Source organism: Silurus aristotelis (genome assembly GCF_946808225.1).
Source record: "Silurus aristotelis genome assembly, chromosome: 15".
NCBI lineage: Eukaryota > Metazoa > Chordata > Actinopteri > Siluriformes > Siluridae > Silurus > Silurus aristotelis.
The window spans coordinates 17,845,961-17,864,773 of record NC_139588.1 but is presented as its reverse complement, the minus strand read 5'-3'; the positions used below and the strand labels follow the sequence as shown (position 1 = coordinate 17,864,773).

Below are 18,813 nucleotides of genomic sequence, written 5' to 3'. Positions count from 1 at the left end.
TATTTTATAAGGACCACTCACTTTTCTGTTTGATATTTAGAAGTTCCTGCTCAATGCGCAAGCAAATGGATTGGGTCAGTTCTTTGGAGATCCTCTCGAACGCATCAAAGTCCTCCACAGTGTACACATGGGTTTCTGCAGGCAGATTTGCAATGGCTTCCAGCTCTGACCTCACGGCATCTTTCACTCCAACAGCAAAGATTTCCACATCGCTGTTCCTAAGCCTTGTTGCAGGATCTTTAAAGGCATCCGAAGACTTGCCATCCGTGATGAGGATCGTCACGCGAGGTACATTAGCACGAGCACCTCGATTGGAAATGAAGATCTTCTCTCTAACATAGGTCATGGCTTTGCCAGTATTAGTGGAACCTCCCCTGTATGGAAAGGTTCTCACTGCTTTAATCACTGAATCCAGATTGTGGTGTGTGTTCAGGTAAAACTCAGTGTGTGGATCCCTGCTGTACTGCACAAGACTGATTTGGACCTTTTGTGGACCAATGTCAAAGGAATTGACCAGGTACTCCAGAAAAGCTCTCACTTTTGCAAAGTTTGCCAACCCTATACTGTACGACCCATCGACCAGAAGGACAACATCAGCCTGAACATCCCTTCCAAGGGAACATTCTAGAAGGAAAATGTTAATCAGTTTAGTGCATTAATGGTATTTTGTTTGGAACAATACCATCTTGAAAGGTTCATTTGGAACCAAACAGACCATAATAGTCAGCTCATGGAAATTAATGATAACTTAATTTTCCTATTTACCCAGTGATATTTTGAGAGGTTCGGTCTTCTGCATGGTAATGACTGGCTCACTGGGTGTTAATCCTTTCAGGGCGAATAAGCTAATTTCATACTCAGTGTCTGGAGAAAGGTCCCTCACATTAACACTGGTCTGAGTGGAACTGACGTAAAGCTCCTGCCTCTTTCTTCCTGCCATCATAGGCACCATCTGTATCTTATAGCCGGTTACTTCACCCACAGAGGCACCCCACGTCATCCTCATTGATTTGGATGCCACCTCCTTGACCTGCAGGTTTGAGGCGGGTTCGACCACTACAACGAGATGCAAGCATCCATTCAGAGTCTATACATAACATGCTTGTACTAAGCAAAATAGCATAAATGTCCTTTAGGTAAGAAGTATAAAATGTTTAGTCAGAACATATTAATGTGGAATGATAATATTTTGTAGCAAAAAAACAGACTTGAATAGTTTTTTCTAGTGTGTGCAATTGTGAGCACCGTGGTCAGTTCAGGCCAGTGTAAGTCAACATTTACTGTATATGATGATATACTGTATATTACATACATGGTTAAAAATATAACCTTAATCACATGTTTACATGATTTTTTGTTTGCTGTTTTTACCTTCCTCGCCACTAGCCAATGAGTTCACCTGGTCCTCGACTCCAGAACACACTTGTGCAATGAGCTCTTTCTGCACGGTCTTAATCAACTCAAAGCTAGACACGGTATGCACGTGAGTGCTATATGGTGTGGATGCCATTTGTTTCAGCTCCTCTTCCTCTGCCTCGTTGATGCCTGATTTGCAGAGAAAATAAAGTTTATTGATCTATAGGGTTGCACAAAATCTAAAATCTTGTTTCTGCTTTAAAATCAACACCTGCAAATGCTAAATGTCTTGTAAAAGATGAAAGCTGCATGTGAAATCAATCAAAAGCATTCTGTAAAAATGCCTCACACTAGCTATGCACTAGAAACATGTGAAAAGCAGCAAACGCTTATCGTGTCCCCACTTTTAAAGCAATCCAGCTGGATTAACAGTGATTTATTTTTTTTAAATAAGGAGTTGGAGGTCAGGTCAGTGGAAAACATTTAAAAGCAGCTTATTTTTCCTCCACGAGTAGGAAACTATGATAGTGCCAAAGACAGCGTCTGCAAAACCCATCTGATTAGACCTTGACTCCTTGAAAGCTTTTTATTTTTCACCATCTGCTGCAGATTGACTGAAGGGTGAGTTTGAAAAGGGCACCAATCCCTCCGCCCCAGCTCTAAAACCTTATAACAGGAAAATATAGTATTTCAAGTTTGAGAGACAGCACGAGACTCCCACCTACCCAGGGTGAAGACCTCGACGCCGTTGTTTCTAAGTTTTTTAGCAAAGTCCCTAACAGAGTCTCGCGATCGTCCCCCTGTGATGACAACAGCCACTCTGGGAAATCCATTTCTGGCACCAGCGCTTTCGATGAAAACGTTTTTCGACAGGTAGTCCAAGGCACCACCTGCATAATGGCAGCGAGAAAAATACAATTAAGCATTCACTTTGCATGAAATTCCTTTTAAAATCCACTTTTTCTCACTTCCATGTGATTATTTATGACATGTCAGAAAAAAGAATTCAAATTGTTGTCACAGACATATTGCTGGTTCGTGAGTGGATTTTGGAATCGAGCGCTTGAGTGTTTGGCTGGGAGTATTCTGACATCTGCATAAGCAGCACAGTGCTGAATGAACTTTGCACTATGCATGCTGTATGTGTGTAAATATATCCGGGTTGAAAATGTGTGATCAAGTCAAATGAATCCTTTTAGATACACTTAGGTTTCAATGCATTTACAAGCAGTTGCACAAACCCATGATATAGTCACACAATATATATTACACAGTATAAGGATTATAAGGATTCATAAATACAGAACCATGTAAACAGCATTATTGAGATCTGCCAAGAACACAAAACAACAAAAGCAATCAATGCACAATCTATCTTGTCTAAACCTGATGAGCAAATTGTATCTCTCTCTCACACAAAGAAAGGTGGGATGCTTCTGTAGTAGTCTATTCCTATGGTGAGGTTTAAGCTTTTTATTTCTTCCAAGAACAAACTTATGAACTAGAACTCAAACATACACATCGTGACAGCTAGACTTAGTTGTGTCTTCTCTGAAATGGTTAGAATAAACATTATCTATGGACAGTGGGCTAAATGCTAGTACTCGCAGCATGTAGTGTTCCCCTGTTGTCCCTCAGACATTTTATTCCACATTTGTCTCAAATAGAGTGTTGGTGTATGGGACAGGTTTTTTATTTTTTTATTTAATGTGCTTTTTTAAACCTGCCAACAATATTTAATTTGTTCTCTTTCCTAACACAGCCCCTTATCCCCACTCCCATATCACGTAAAAGGAAAAATCTCCTGTTCACGCCACTATTTTTTTCCATCCCTTGGGTTTCCAGTGTCCTTTCTTTACTTTAAGTACTGCCCATTTAATATATCGATAATATGTCCAACAATTTATTCACATTTAATTACATTCCTTCCCTGAAAAAATTCTAAAAAACTTGAAAGCATTCATTTTAATAAAAAGAAGGAAAAGGAGGAAGAGGAGGAAGTTTTGTTTTCATCTCTTAAAAATGAAATAAAATATACCTTTTTTTATCAAACAGATCAACAACCAAAATTATCTTTCATTTCGAGCTACCTGACTCAAAGCTGAATTTAACTGGGTTGTGTTGTTTGTCATTTATACCTGTCATGATGTCTCCTCCTTTGTAGTGCATGTTGTTGATGGCACGGAGAAGATCAGGCCGTCTCAGATACTGATTTAGCGTAAATTCAGTCCTTGCATCTGTGCTATACTGAACCACAGCCACTCTGCTCTTGTCTTCTGCAATGTCAAAAGCTCCAGCCATAGACGATACGAAGCTTCGGACATGCTTGAAATTCTCCTGCCCTACATTCCAGGAACCATCCACCAGGAAGACCAGATCTGCAACTGCTGAGCATTCTGGGGCAAAAAAGGCAAGAGGTTTATAGGATTAAAACCAAAACACTGTATAAATTCACACTACCGCTATTATAAACATTACACTTTATAAGCATTTCTGTCATGAAATTTGTAGAATTAGAGGTTAAAAAAGGCCACTGAATATTCACTAAAACTTAATACTGGTCAAATAGGGACTATGTTTAAACTTTTAAGAATTGAACAAGGTTGTTTTATAGGGGTCACCATAAAGCAAACACATTTGTTGTTATCTATTCCAGTTGATGATGATCAAATAATGGTGCCCAAAAGCTTTTCAGGCCCACAGTGCAGGTCTAATTATGGGGCTACTACAAGAAATCTATTACTTCTTTTGTTTCTATTATAAACTGTACAGCACTCAGATGCTGAATACGTACGTCACTTCAATGCAATGCAGTAATTCAGTAAAAGAGTAATTGTTCCTGAACTTCGCTGACCTCACTGCCAACTACTCCACCTAATAGCATCAGACATATGTTAAAGATGTCTTCAGCATTTAATCAGTGTGCTGCATTAAGATGACTAATCAGCTGTCGAGGGAACTCTTTACCCATGCTCAAGGCAGAAAAAATTATTAACCTTCTGCTTAAGGAGGAGAAGGCCATGAGGCTCTTGTAAAGTGAGTCGTTGCAATGCTTTCCGCTTCTCTCAGCGTTTTTATGGTCTTGTTTTAATCAGCTAAGGTAAGAGTCCACATTTAACTCAAGAGGAATAAGCACTCACTGATTCACACAATGGCAACCTCACTTTTATACAGCTGTGTAACAAGCTCAATGTTTTCAGTCATAAAATAAAACACAATGCTGCTTTTATAAAAAAAAAAAAATATATATATATATATATATATATATATATATATATATATATATATATATATATATATATATATATATATATATATATATATATAACAAGCACACACTTAAGACAATGAATGAGTGAGAGTAAAAAACTCTGCGATTTACTTACTGACTGAATCTGAAACTTGTGGTCTTCTTGGACCTCCTTCAGACCCCTTTGATTGAACTAGGGAAATAAAATGTAAATTATACCTTTGAAAAAAAGAAACGTAAAGGACCCAAAACAGAATGGTTTATCAGCAATTGACTTACTTGTTATCTGACCGGAGAGGGGTATACTCTCTTGTGATCCAGTATATGCAGATATTGAAACTTCATATTCTACATCAGTGGTTAAGTCTCTGATCGAGGTCTTTTTCGCAGAGGCAGGAAGTGTAAACTCTTTCACAGGCTCGTCTATAGTGAGGAAAGAGCAAAGGAAGTGCATAGACTTATAAAAGCTTGTGCAAATTGCAAACCTGGGAAGTGGGCCATTTATTATGTATATTACTATTCAACTATTAATACACAATCCTAGTTTCCTTTATTTTTTTAAGTATTCTGTCCTATTGTACCCTATATATTCAATTAATTAATTGTTTAAGTATACATTTGTTAGAAAGTGAAATACATTTGAAGTTCAGATCTAAGAGTTAGGGTCTTGCTAGCAGTACTTAGATTTTAACAATGCAATCACTTTTCTACAGGATGTATATCAAAAATGTAATAGACTCATAATCAACCTGAGGGGCAAAATCAACATAAAGCTATAAAAGCTCAATAATGAAAGATATATAGGCTCATAAATTATACTACCTACCTGTACCTGATGACACTTGTATTCTGAAGCCCTCTATTCTTGACCGGGGCAATTTCCATGTCATTTCTACTGTGTGCTCATTTAATATTTTAAATCTCAAATCTGACGGCGGCATCACTGCAAAAAGATGGAGTAGATCAAGTCAATGCCAAAAGAGATTTTGTTTAATAATTTTATAAAGTCAAAGGAACACATAGCAAGTGCACGGACGGGACCCCAACGATCAACACTTCATGTCTGAAGTTAGCATGTTCATTGTTGGGGAAGGAGGAGTGACGGCAACACAAGAGAGATAACGCCATTTTAAAATAAAATGACATCTGTTTGAGCAGTCTGGATGAAGGGCTGCAGACTGCTCAAGCAAAAAACACAGCGAACAAAAAAAAAAAAAAAAAGGTGAACCACAGAGACCGGTAGAGTGCCAGATTTTTTTACATGCGGTCAGAGCAGTCAGTCCAACACAGCTGGACTCACAGTGTGGTGAACTGCTGCAGAACGTTCTCCAAAGAAATATATTTCAAATATTGATTGTACAATGGAAAAATGTCATATCATAGTGAAAATGTAAAAAAAAACCACATCTCATTCTATTCTCCATACAGACTTGGTTAAAATGACAATCCATTGCAAACCTCTTAAAAGAATACACAGTGTCACTGGTGACGCGTGTGTACATTCTTTTCGACATTTACTTAAATAAGAAGATGCGAGTTGACTTGCACACACTTGAAATAAGACAAACAGAAAACAAACAACAAAAAGAAATTGGGGTTGGTCACATTGGGCAGACTGATGTCACATCTGCCCAATGCACATGTACATGAAAAGTTGTAGCCTACAACTTGAAACCTCCATGTACAAGACGAACTTCAGGGAGAGGATATATTTAGAAATATTTTAAATCGATATCCTTTGACTGTGTGATGTGTGATGTGTAATTCAGGTGTTTTCTATGAGGTACATTTGGCAGCTGGAACAATGTGTGAGATGAGTGTATGTTAAGGATATCCAAATAAAATATTTTGTGAAGCAATAGCTCTGATCAGGCAGACCAGAGCCAAAGCTTGACCAGGGCAGGGACGTTAAAAATAAGATCCACCAACCTGGTTGACCAATTCAACTTTGATGATGGCTTCCATTTCTGATCCCATTTGGGCCCGACCCAATCCTAACATATGCTGGTCATTAAAACATTCACACTTTCCAATGGCCCACAACATAAACTAGACATCTTATCATTTAATATCTGGATATATTTACAGAGAGGTAACATATTTAAGTAAAGATCTGAGGAAATAAGTGAAGAAACAAAATATAGTTTGATCCAGGTTTTCTCTTTATACAAAGTTCTTCTGACTGATCACCTTTATCCCCTGATGATACATGTCTATCCACAAGCAAGTGGTCTTTTCCAACAGTGGTGGACAGTAACAAAGAAAATGTAATTCGTTAATATTCTGAAGTAGCTTTAGAGCCTTTTCACATAAACTAAGATAAAGTCTTGTGACAAAAATGATAATAGGATGTTATAGCCATGATCAATCATAGTACTTTGGATACTAAGTACATTTGAAGGCAAATACTTTTACTCAAGTCAAAGTATAAAAGAAGCGCTTTTACTTTTAGTGGAGTAATATTTGACCTAATATTTGACATGTATGGCATATGAAGGGCATATTTGCTGAGTGAATGAAAATGTTATTTAAATTATATAATATGGCTTTTACAATATTTGGGTCTCAAAAGCAAACACCTATGGGAAATTCAGGATTTTAAACAGAAAGAAATGCTGTTCACAGCATACACTTCCAGAGAATCGGTGTCAACACTGTCCTACTCGGGTGGCTTTCGGTGTCCAACACTTCACAGTACCAGACAATTAATGTTTTTTTTTTTATATGTTTAATCAAAAATCTGTCAAAATATATGAAAAATGATATCTCATTAACTATAGTTAAAAAAAAGAATCATTTTCTATGCACAGGTTATTTCTCTATTTCAAATCAATCATGCAGACATGTTTCTGTCTTTCTATTTGAAAAGATTGCAATCATGAAATTTAATATGGGCTTTTCATCGATCATCATCTGAATCTTCCACTAATCAATGGCATAATTTAAAATAATGATATAAAACATTATTTCTAGCACAAGAAAATAAAAAGTCATTCACAGTGTCACCGACATGCTGATGCCAGACTTTACTGCTTAATAACACAGAGCTTTTTCTCTTTATTTAAGAATTTAAAAAAAATTAAAATCTTTTTTTTTTTTTTTTTTGCTCATAAATATATTTTTGTATTTTTGCTCTATTAAATCGGGTGGACATGAAGTTAAAAGTAGTATAAATATTCCATTAGGTTTTCCGCTGTACACCCGCAGTGGCACACTTTGTACTTTTACGCTTGCCGATGATGATGAAGTCCAGTCATTGTTTTTCTGCTCTTTGGATGACTCTGAAAATGTTCCACCAGCAGTGAAAGAGTTGAAAGAGTGAAGATGCAGCTTTCATCTGCTGCTTATGGTGATTCTTGGCTGCTTTTTTTTTTTTCTCTCTCTATGTTTGTATTTTATAATGTAGACTTATTTACGATCACTATAACCCTAGAAAACTACATTTTTATCCTTATTCTAATCCAAGTTCCTGGATTTTACTTGCAGGCCATGTTCATATATGAGCTTGAAGTAATCGGTCCAGGATCTTGAACTTCATCTAACAAGTATCGTTTACATAAGGGAACAACCTCACATACTTCCACAGTCATACTACATATTACTGTTTATTGATAGTGAGCATCCTCCCTATTTAATTAAAAAACTTCAACTAATAAATTGTAAGACTACAATTTGTAAATTATATACAATGACAATTTTTTATTTTATTTTGCTTTTGGTAATGAATCCCTCATCTGTATTTTATTATTGTAAATGAAAACTGTTACATAAACTTCATGCAGCCTTCATTCAGTTCACTGGTGTTCCCAGTAACTGCCATTGTGGAAAGTAAAAAAAATGCTTATTTAGTTTAAATTAACAGACTGTTGTAGCTTGCTTTACTAAAAAAGGAAATGTAATTGAAAACAGTCCCAGGTGTGTATCCTATTTCCTAGGCACAGATTAAAACCAGTGTTAGCCCACACAGGGCTGCAAATCGACACAACACGCAGATTTAATCTGCCCCTCAGAAAAAATGCACCTTGGGTTACTGCTTCAGTTTCAAGGTTTAGCTTTACTCCTGATTTCACTAGTAAGCCCTTCAAATCAGAGCTTCAATAATAAGAAACAATCGTGCACAGTTAAACCCAGATGGGTGAAACAGGGGAGCAATGGAAAACAAATGCATGTAGATAGCATTATCAGATGACGATTTTATTTATATATATATATATATATATATATATATATATATATATATATATATATATATATATATATATATATATATATATTTATTTATTTTTTTATTATTATTATTTTTTTTTTTTTTATTGGGGGTGTGGGAATTGCTGCAGCGAGGGTTTAAATGGTTAAGAAAGAAAGAAAGAAAGAAAGAAAGAAAGAAAGAAAGAAAGAAAGAAAGAAAGAAAGAAAGAAAGAAAGAAAGAAAGAAAGAAAGAAAGAAAGTGAGTGAGAGTCAAAGAGAGAGAGAGAGAGAGAGAGAGAGAGAGAGAGAGAGAGAGAGGAGACCAGAGATCATAGAGAGAGGAGTGCTAAAAAAGAATGAGAAGAGAGAGAGAGAGACACACAGAGAGAGAGAGAGAGAGAGAGAGAGAGAGAGAGAGAGAGAGAGAGAGAGAGAGAGAGAGAGAGAGACCAGAGATCATAGAGAAAGGAGTGCTAAAAAAGAATGAGAAGAGAGAGAGAGAGAGACACACAGAGAGAGAGAGAGAGAGAGAGAGAGAGAGAGAGAGAGAGAGAGTGAAAGAGAGAGCGAGAGTGAAAGAGAGAGAGAGAGAGAGAGAGAGAGAGAGAGAGAGAGAGAGGAGAGAGAGAGAGAGAGAGAGAGAGAGAGAAGACCAGAGATCATAGAGAGAGGAGTGCTAAAGAAGAATGAGAAGAGAGAGTGACACACACACAGAGAGAGAGAGAGAGAGAGAGAGAGGAGAGAGAGAGAGAGAGAGAGAGAGAGAGAGAGAGAGAGAGAGAGAGAGAGAGAGACACACAGAGAGCGAGAGAGAAAGAGAGAGAGAAAGAGAGAGAGAGAGAGAGAGAGAGAGAGAGAGAGAGAGAGAGAGAGAGAGAGAGAGAGAGAGAGAGAGAGAGAGATGAGTGTTTAAATGGAAAGAAAAAGAAAGAGAGGAAATGTTTAGTGACTCAGCTGTTTTTACCTTCATTCTGAGCCCTCACACACGACACTATTGCCACTGCTATGAAAGCAGATGCTGCCAAACACAGCCTTCTCTTCATTTTCACTCCTGGTCTGTCTCAGCAGAGCATGAATGGACCTAAGAAACAAGCAAACACCGTTACACTCTGTGATCCACAGCTCACACGCACACATTTTTTCCCCTCAGCAGGTAAATTAACTTACTACAGTTTTCATTATTATCCTGTCCCATGTTTACAAAAGGTGCCATAGACATGTGTCAAAAAAGGAACATTTCATGATGCTTAACAGAAAAAGCTCTATTATGTTTAATGTATTTTATTTCATGGAATAGGTTAATATCTCGTCATATTGTATTTATAATTTTTTTTTAAAGGCCAAGTTCATTCTAATTGAAAACTTGTTACATTCACATGTAACATTTTTAATGACCCCTTTTAGAAGTAAATAATAATAACACAATGGAATATCATCAAATGTACATGTAAATGTACCACAAATTATGAAAATTTGCATGCACAAGTATGCGTTCGTAAGCACTATTGACTTTTTATGCACTCTTCAAGCACTGAAGCCTTGAGTTGAACTAGAACCTGATATAAACTATGTATCAAACATTTACTACAAGCCATAAAGCAGTTTGATTTCTTTTTTCAGTTTGAACACTATCTTCGCATTACATCATGAACTTGGCTTCCTTTTTTCTTTTCTTTTTTTTTTCTGGTGGGGGGGGTGGGGGTTGTGGGGGTACATTAAGGAGCAACTTCCCCAAGACTTCACAATAAGCCAGTCTAGAAAACCTGACAGAGAACGCTTTCAGTTGCATTACAGATACAGAGCGCCTCCTGCCGCACATTGCAGCGGCCCGTCCGTGCTCAAGTTCACTTCAACCCTCATTAATCTTGAGGTGACTGGGCAAAGTGCACTCAGCCTTTACCGGCTCAACAGGAATAAATGTTGCACATCGTAATTAAAGATCTCAACCTTTCATTAAACCTCACACGCATCCTCAGGAACCAAATCAAACCTTCAAATGTGTGTGAGAAGAATTACCTGAAAGGGTTTCATAGCAGTACTGCTGAAGTATTTAATTCATAAGAATGTCTACGAACATTTTATTCATAAATAATAAAGACTCACTATGGGTTTTTAATATGAGATCTCTGAGACAATTAACAGATATCTTTATTAACAAAAGTAAAGTTGCACTTTTAATTTACATTTTATTGCCATTTGTTACATTAATTTACACAACAGTTTAAAGAAATGTAATAAATAAATAAATCTGCTGTGATTTCCTCTTCTTAAGTTTTCTTTAAAAAAGTAGTTATTCACAGAAAGTTCTGTGATTCTTTAAGGATTTAATTAGAGGTTCTTTTAATAATAATATTAATTCATTAGTAATTATTAAATGAAAATGAGCAGTGGCGTTATAATTTGAACTCACCGTTCAATTCCAGACCAAGTGTCCAAAAGAAATGACTGATATATCACACAAACAGAGGACGAAGAATGTGAAGAGGTCTGGTGTCCTGTCGGTCCTGGTTTAATTTGGACCTGATTGCTCACAGACAGCCGAAGTGATGGAGCCTGAGGAGGAGAAGGAGGAGGAGAAGGAGGAGGAGGAGGAAGAGGAAGGTCCGCACTCCAAATGAGCCAGGGTCTGTCCTCGGTCTGCTACTTAACAGGGGGGCGGTGATACAGAGTGTAAAAAAAAAAAAAGTATTACGACACCATCCTCATCATGAGAGCTGCTGGGAGGAATTTGCACTGCTGGAAACTTCTGCGCATTGCTTTGATGGAGATGGAGCACATCCATCAGAGGAGCTCAGGAATGAAGGCTGGGGTTTTACACACACACACACACACACACACACACATACACTTTGAACTGGCATAACTATCAGTGCAGCTCATGTTATGCCAAGATCTTACTCCAAACCTTGTTACCAATTAAATATTTATTCATTTATTTAAAAGTTTTTGCAGATTTTGGAAAAAACCTGGGAACCAGCCAAATGTTTTTACAAAGTCAAACATGTCAAATATTCTTAATTGCTTGTGGGCGTATTTGGTCCCCGTCAAGATATAAAAACATCATATGCAAACACACAGGAAAATGCATTTGACATGCAAAGACTTGCAGAGATATTAAACGAATCTTCGTCACTGAAGAATAAATACCTTAATCGCTGTGTTCAGAGCAATACAGAAGCCCTGAATCACCAGTCATGGTTATAATTTTTTGTAAGTGAAACTTATCTGACATAAACACCAAACAAAAGAAAATATTCAATAATTTAATCGTATTGACAGACGGACGGACGGACGGACGGACGGACGGACGGACGGACGGACAGACAGACAGACAGACAGACAGACAGACAGACAGACAGATAGATAGATAGATAGATAGATAGATAGATAGATAGATAGATAGATAGATAGATAGATAGCAGTTAACTAGATAATAGTAAAATAAAGACATATCTTGCAATAATTAATGAGATAGTATTTTAAAATTATAAGCAGCACATCAGCAAATGTTACTAACTTGAAGTTCAGGGTTAATTTTAGAAGGTGTTAGTACATAAATTGTGACATTTATCTAATTCATAATCAACTTTAATTGCGCAAATGAGTGCACATATAAATAGATAATAGAAAAGATGTAAGTGAAACTGTTATAATCATAAAGGTACAAGCTACAAACAGTTTTTTTCAGCTGCTTATTAGCATTTCTCGAATCATCCTTCATATTTGCAAAGCAGTAAGTGCATTCTCAAAACAATTTACAGCACATTGTATTTCTTGTAAAAGCCTGTGCTTTTTTCCAAACCCTTAGGTTGTCTTTTAAAAGTAAGTATTTGTGTCAGTGAACATCTTATTCCCATCAGAATGACAAGTCCCTTTGTTAACTCACTCGATTTGTTTGGTCACGTTGTCAGTAAAACAGTGCACAGTTTCAGTATTTCTTGATCTAAACTACACCAATAACCAACTAGTTCTCTAAAACAGGTCAAAGGTGAATCTCGTGAACCTTCAATTGGTGACAGAGCAAAACACAGAATTACAAATTCCACAAATGGATGAACAACTAAGAAACAAACGAACACTTGTACAGTACAGTAAAAGTGTGAATCCTGTCCGGTCTCATGCAATCAATATAAATCAAATATGAAATCAAATAAAAGAATTTGTGCTGCTGATATTAACAGATGCCAAACAGAAGGAAGTCAAATTTTGTGCATTTACAGTCGCTGTGATCCAAACCGTAGTTTATATCAAGAAATCCTGAAACTGTGCAGCGTCATACTGACAACATGACTAAACATTTCGATGATTTGTTTGTGAACTATGACAAAGGGACTTTTCATTCTGATGGGAATGAGATGCTCATTGACACAAATACTTACTTTTGCAAAATGAACTGAGGATTTTGAGAAAAGTACAGGTTTTAGCAGGAAATCCAATGTATCGTGCTGTTTGTACGAATTGTTTTGAGAATGCTTTAACTGGTTTGAAAATATTAAGAATGATTCGAGAAATGCTCGAGAAAAACTGTATGCAATGAACTGATGCTGAGATGTTTTGGGGGTTAAGACTATTTTGGTGAAACCAGTATAATATATTTTGATCAACATGACAACTGATAATGTAGGAAAGAGTAGACACTTGTACACAATCAATTAAATGACTGTACAAAAGCATTCGTAATTTGATCAAAGCAACAAGAAATGCTTTTATGATGTGCACAAGTGACTTAATGATGTGGAGGTTGAACAAGTTTTGAGAATTTCATTTCTGATCTGAGAAATGCTCCAAAGCGACTTAGAAAAACTGTAATAGCATATCCATGACTTCTGGTGCTCATATGGAAATAATAAATATTCTTTATTTCAATGTCTCAATATCAACAGTCACATTTGCGGGGAAAATTGTAATTTTAAGTGCATTTAGTGCAGTTAGTCTAGCTTATATTTATTTGTGAATGTCGCCCTCTAGCGGCAGTGCCGTGACCCACGCCTGAATGACTAGCTAGTATAAAACATAGTTGTTCTGACCAGTTCTGAAAACCAAACCATGGTTTATTCAACATATAGTGCACTAAAAAGTGCTTTGGAGCGTTTCTCAGGTCAGAAATAAAATTCTCAAAACTAATTGTTTAACCTCATCATCATTTAGTCATTTGTGCTCATCATAAACAATTATTGTTGTTTTGATTAAATTGCGAATGTTTTTGTACATTCATTTAACTGATTGTGTACAAGTGTGTGCTGTTTCCTACATTATCAGTAGTTTGTCATGTTGGTCAAGATATATATTCTACTGGTTTCACCTGAATAGTTTTAACCCCTAAACATCTCAGCATTAGTTCATTGTTTTAGTCATTGAATGCAAAATGATTAAATCAGTTGTCATCATCTGTCATCTAAAATTTCTAATAAACTTTTTTTTTGTAAATGCGACTTGAATTGATGAATTGTGCAGATAAAACTTGAATTTGACTAATGAATGCGAGTGAACGACATCAGATCAACCAATAATCAAACGGTTCTCTAAAACAGGTCAAAGGTGAATCTTGTGAACCCGTAATTGGAAAGTGTATACAGACAGAACAAAAAAATAGAATAATAAATTCTGAAAATGGATGAACAACTAAGAAACAAACGAACACTTGTCCTTGTAAAAGTGTGAATCGTGTCCGGTCTTTTGCAATCAATATAAATCAAATATCCAATCCATTAAATTAATTTGTGCTGCTGATATTAACAGATGCCAAACAGAAAAAAGTCAAATTTTGTGCATTAACAGTCGCTGTGATCCAAACCGTAGTTTATATCGAGAAATCCAGAAACTGTGCACAGTCATACTGACAACATGACTAAACATTTTAATGATTTTGTTTGTGAACAATGGGACAAAGGGACTTTTCATTCTGATGGGAATGAGATGACACAAATACTTACTTTTGAGAGATGAACTGAGGATTTTGAGAAAAGTACAGACTTTTGCAAGAAATCCAATGTGTTGTGCTGTTTGTACCATTTGTTTTGAGAATGCACTTACTGCTTTGCAAATATTAAGGATGATTCGAGAAATGCTCCAAAGCAGCTGAAAAAAACGAATAATAAATTGTGCTTTTAATTCCTTGCTGGCAGATGTTGTTAATTTTGTTTTTCAGATACAACAGTTTTTTGGAGAGAAAAGTGTCATTCATCTGAAATGACTAGTTTCTAGCTATCAGTTTGCTTAGCTAGGCTTAGCCACCTAGCAGCATTAGCTTGCTATTCTAGGTATAATGTTAAGCAGTACGAATCTAATGTTAAAAAAAAAGCATATAATAAATGAATGCTTTGTTTTGGATTAAAAATATTTGGGGGTGGGGATCATCAGTTTCATATGGTAATTTAACATTTTTATTATACTTATTATCAGCTTTATCTGATCTGTACATAAATGTGTGTTTGTAGATTTCTCTGGTCTGTAAAAGATGATCTGTTTTCCGAATGTCAATTTCCTGACGTTGGTGTGTTGAGTGAAATGAAAAAGTTTAATGTTTTGTGTTTTCTCACATGAGATGTAAAAAATAGTGAAATATTACATGTAAATTGTGTAAATACAGAATGGGCATCGCTGCCTTGTAGCTGCTCTTGTTTGATCCTGAACTTGGGATACAGTCTTGCGATATTGTCTTGTAATTCCTGGGATACTGTTTGAGTGGAGTTTAATGTTTTCCACATCGGTTTGAGTAAGTGTGTAACACACAGTAGGTTAGATAAGGTAGGTAAACATACAGTATATGGCTAAAAGTTTGGGATTCTTCTTGAGACTGCTGCCACAAAATTGGAAGCACACTGTATGGAATGGCATTTATTGCTGTAGCATTATGATTTCCCTTCAGTGTTCCCTACTTTAAAAATATATATAATTTCCTTTTTCCATTTGCCTTTTTTTTTTTCCGCAAGAACTTAGCTTGTAAATCAATGCCACTACATTACAGTCTGTTGAACTAATTTTCTGAATTAGAATAGGTTTTTTGTTTTGTTTTTTATACCTATGCTTTGGAGAATTTTCTACTAGAATATAAAAAATAAAAAAACAGAAACCTGAAATTTTCCTGGTCGCCGAGCCAGGATTAAACATTATAGTCTTGCTTTAGGTACCTGTTTAGCATCAGCATCAACCAGAGTACTACCAGAGTCTGGATATTTTCAAAGAACAAAAAGCTGCATTTTTTAAACACATTTATTGATTACTAAATTATTAAGACTTAACACTGATTTGATATCGGTAAATTAAACCGGACCGGGGGGGGGGGGGGGGTAAAACCCAGGCTCTTTTTCATTTCAAATCAGTGATTAAATAGAGATATAACCCAGACAAAAATTATTTGTGCTGAAAAGGGGCCTCTCTCTTTTATTCAGGTCCCGTAGCTTGCCCACTGCTGAGATTCCTTGCAGTAACCCTGGATTTAAAAACCCCTGGTTCCTGTAAAAACAAATTTGGTTAGTAACGTTGGTCTTTTAATGTGGGTTAAACTTACGATTTCCTTTACACTGTAAATTTCCTTATATGAACATTGTACCATAGAGCAACCAGAAAAACTACTATACAAGCATCTGCCAACAGAGACAGACATCTTCAATATCATCCTGATTATAATCAATGGCAATCAGCTACACCTGTACCTGGATCTATTTTAGCATAGCATACCTTTTATTTAGTGCTCAGTATTAAGTCAAACATGATACTGCAAATGCTCAACTCTGAGTTGGCAAAGTGTAATAATATTTTAATGGGTGCATCATATATCTTATTACAGGTGTCAGTAAGCGCAAGGGACCTCTTCAGAAATATCAATAAAAAATAGTTTACTAGTTTAGCGCTAGTGCTATGCATGTTCAGAGACAAATTCTACTATGAAAAGTTTTAAGTGTTTCATTTTAGTTAACAGACAAAACTGAAAAGTTAGGCTACCATACGCTTCTCAAGCAGATTTTTTGTGCCTTGGCAAAAAATGTTAAAATCTGGATCGAACAACACTGCATTCAACTTGTGCTGTTATGTTCATAGTGCAACTTTGTAATGACTTATGCTTTGTGGATTTTCATATTGTCATGCTGGAAAAAGCGTGTTTTGCTCGTAAAGGGATATATAATAATTTTGTGGTCAGCAACAATACTCCGAAATGGCACAGTCTGCGTTTTAAGAAAACATTTCCCGGATCATGACCGTACCACCAACAGCCTGAACTGGTGACGCAAGGCAAACTGGGCGTTTTGATTCCTTCTGTTGACACCAGTTCTAAATCTTAACCTGACTCAGCAGAAGTTGAGTGGAATCTGATCTCAGTGACCATCACACTTTTTTGGTCATGGCCAGAATTATAAAGAAAGGTTTTCCTCACCTTGTAGAATCCATGTAAAACCCACATTTTTCTCTCAGCTTTTATGAACTACCACCTGCATCTGCAGTTCATATATATATTCAAGGACATGAGACCGTCCTGGCTGTTGATATTTATTTACTAGGTTCCACAGAGAACTTAATCTATGTCCTGTATGACCCAGAACCACAATTTGTTTGTTTTATACATCAAGGCCAGTCACTGTTTTCTGGTGGTACCAGTATTTCGAACAATATAACAAATGCATACTAAACAATCTGGGATCAGTAACATCATACCACGAGTGTAAGGCTTGCTCATCTACTCGATAACTTTTTTTTATAATATTGATAGTGACTGGAAGTTAATAAAACCATAAAGTCAGAATTAAGTTTTCTACACGGGTTAAAACCTTGGGTCTAACCCAGATAACAGATAACAATGTTTTTTGGTGTTTAAATTGTTTTCTTTTCGTCCACAGAAGCTGGAAGACCTACAGGATCAACCGTAATATCAACTACTGACAGGTGAAGTAACAAACAATCCCTTAATACATGGAGTAGTAAGATATATTAGGCAGCATGTGAACAGTTCTCAAAGGTGGTGTATTGAAAACAGGGAAAAAAAAGTCTGAGCAACTTTTACAGATGTCCAAAACATCACACAAGTCACTTATGAGTTAGCACCAGGATGCATGAGGAGAAGGTAAGTCGGTCAAGGCTCTGGGCAATGGGAAAACTTGGGTCTTGGTATTCATGTGGATGTTATTTTGACGTGTACGACCTACCAAAAAAGATGTTTGTTGCAAGCATGGCAACTGCATTCCCCAGTGGGCCCCTTTCAGCAGGATAAATTGTTTACAAAAAATTGTTTAGAAATTGTTTGGAGAACATGTTGAGTTCAAGCCAATGTCTTCAACTCAAAATTAAATTACCCATATCTCAGATCTAGCATCTGTGGGATGTCCTAGACAAACATGTCTGATCCTTGAATGCCCCACTGTATTACATGAAGGACTTACAAGGACTTATTAAGAGCGGTTTATAATTTCTTGGTCCCAAAACCACAGCATTAGATGTATTGGGGAGTCCTGAGAGCTCCAGGCAGCACACCATACACAATATTAGCAAGGTATTTTAAAGTTAAGACTGATGGGTGTTTGTACCTGACTTGTGCTACTATTGCCGTTTTGCACAAACCCTTTTGTTTACATTGTTAAATTACAGCTTAGCTCTGTGTTTCTCTGTTATGTAGCTCTATGTTCAGGGTACAGGGTTCAGGAGGAACGTTGTCTCATTTCACTGTGTCCTGCGTCAGCTGGATATGGTTGAAAGGACAAAAGCTTCTTGACTTGACTCATCAAGTTCCTTTGATTAAACTGCTTTTATTTCGGATGTAAGAAAGCAAACAAATTTTGCTGGTGGAAACACGTTCACCAAGCTTCACAAAAGGTTCTTCACTTCCTGTCATGAAGTGCCAAAAATCAATTCAGTGTGTTCATTCAATTTCTCTGTTCAAACTGGTCGTTTGGAAAACAAAATCTAAGGTACTGGATATCCATTCTTGTTTTTTATATAAGGTTGTGTGTTGTTTAGGAAACTGAGGAAAACTATATCCTTTAGTGATTATGAACAGTCTAGAAAGCATTTCAAATAGAGACAAAAA

The 18,813-nt window shown here is 36.4% G+C and overlaps 1 protein-coding gene across 4 annotated transcripts in view; it reads right to left on the bottom strand.

Annotated features, from left to right (window-relative positions):
- col12a1b (collagen, type XII, alpha 1b) overlaps positions 1-11,419 on the bottom strand; it is a 76,269-nt gene extending 64,850 nt beyond the window's left edge. For all 4 annotated transcript variants that reach the window (XM_083562371.1, XM_083562369.1, XM_083562372.1 and 1 more), the window contains exons 1-10: positions 11,206-11,419; positions 9,760-9,876; positions 5,433-5,549; positions 4,886-5,029; positions 4,743-4,799; positions 3,495-3,752; positions 2,082-2,246; positions 1,372-1,545; positions 766-1,056; positions 22-624 (exon numbers count right to left, since the gene is read on the bottom strand). In XM_083562371.1, coding sequence (XP_083418497.1) covers positions 22-624; positions 766-1,056; positions 1,372-1,545; positions 2,082-2,246; positions 3,495-3,752; positions 4,743-4,799; positions 4,886-5,029; positions 5,433-5,549; positions 9,760-9,838 — 1,888 coding nt within the window. In that variant the 5' untranslated portion in view covers positions 9,839-9,876; positions 11,206-11,419. The remainder of the gene's footprint in view (positions 1-21; positions 625-765; positions 1,057-1,371; positions 1,546-2,081; positions 2,247-3,494; positions 3,753-4,742; positions 4,800-4,885; positions 5,030-5,432; positions 5,550-9,759; positions 9,877-11,205) is intronic.
- Between the last annotated feature and the right edge of the window lie 7,394 nt (positions 11,420-18,813).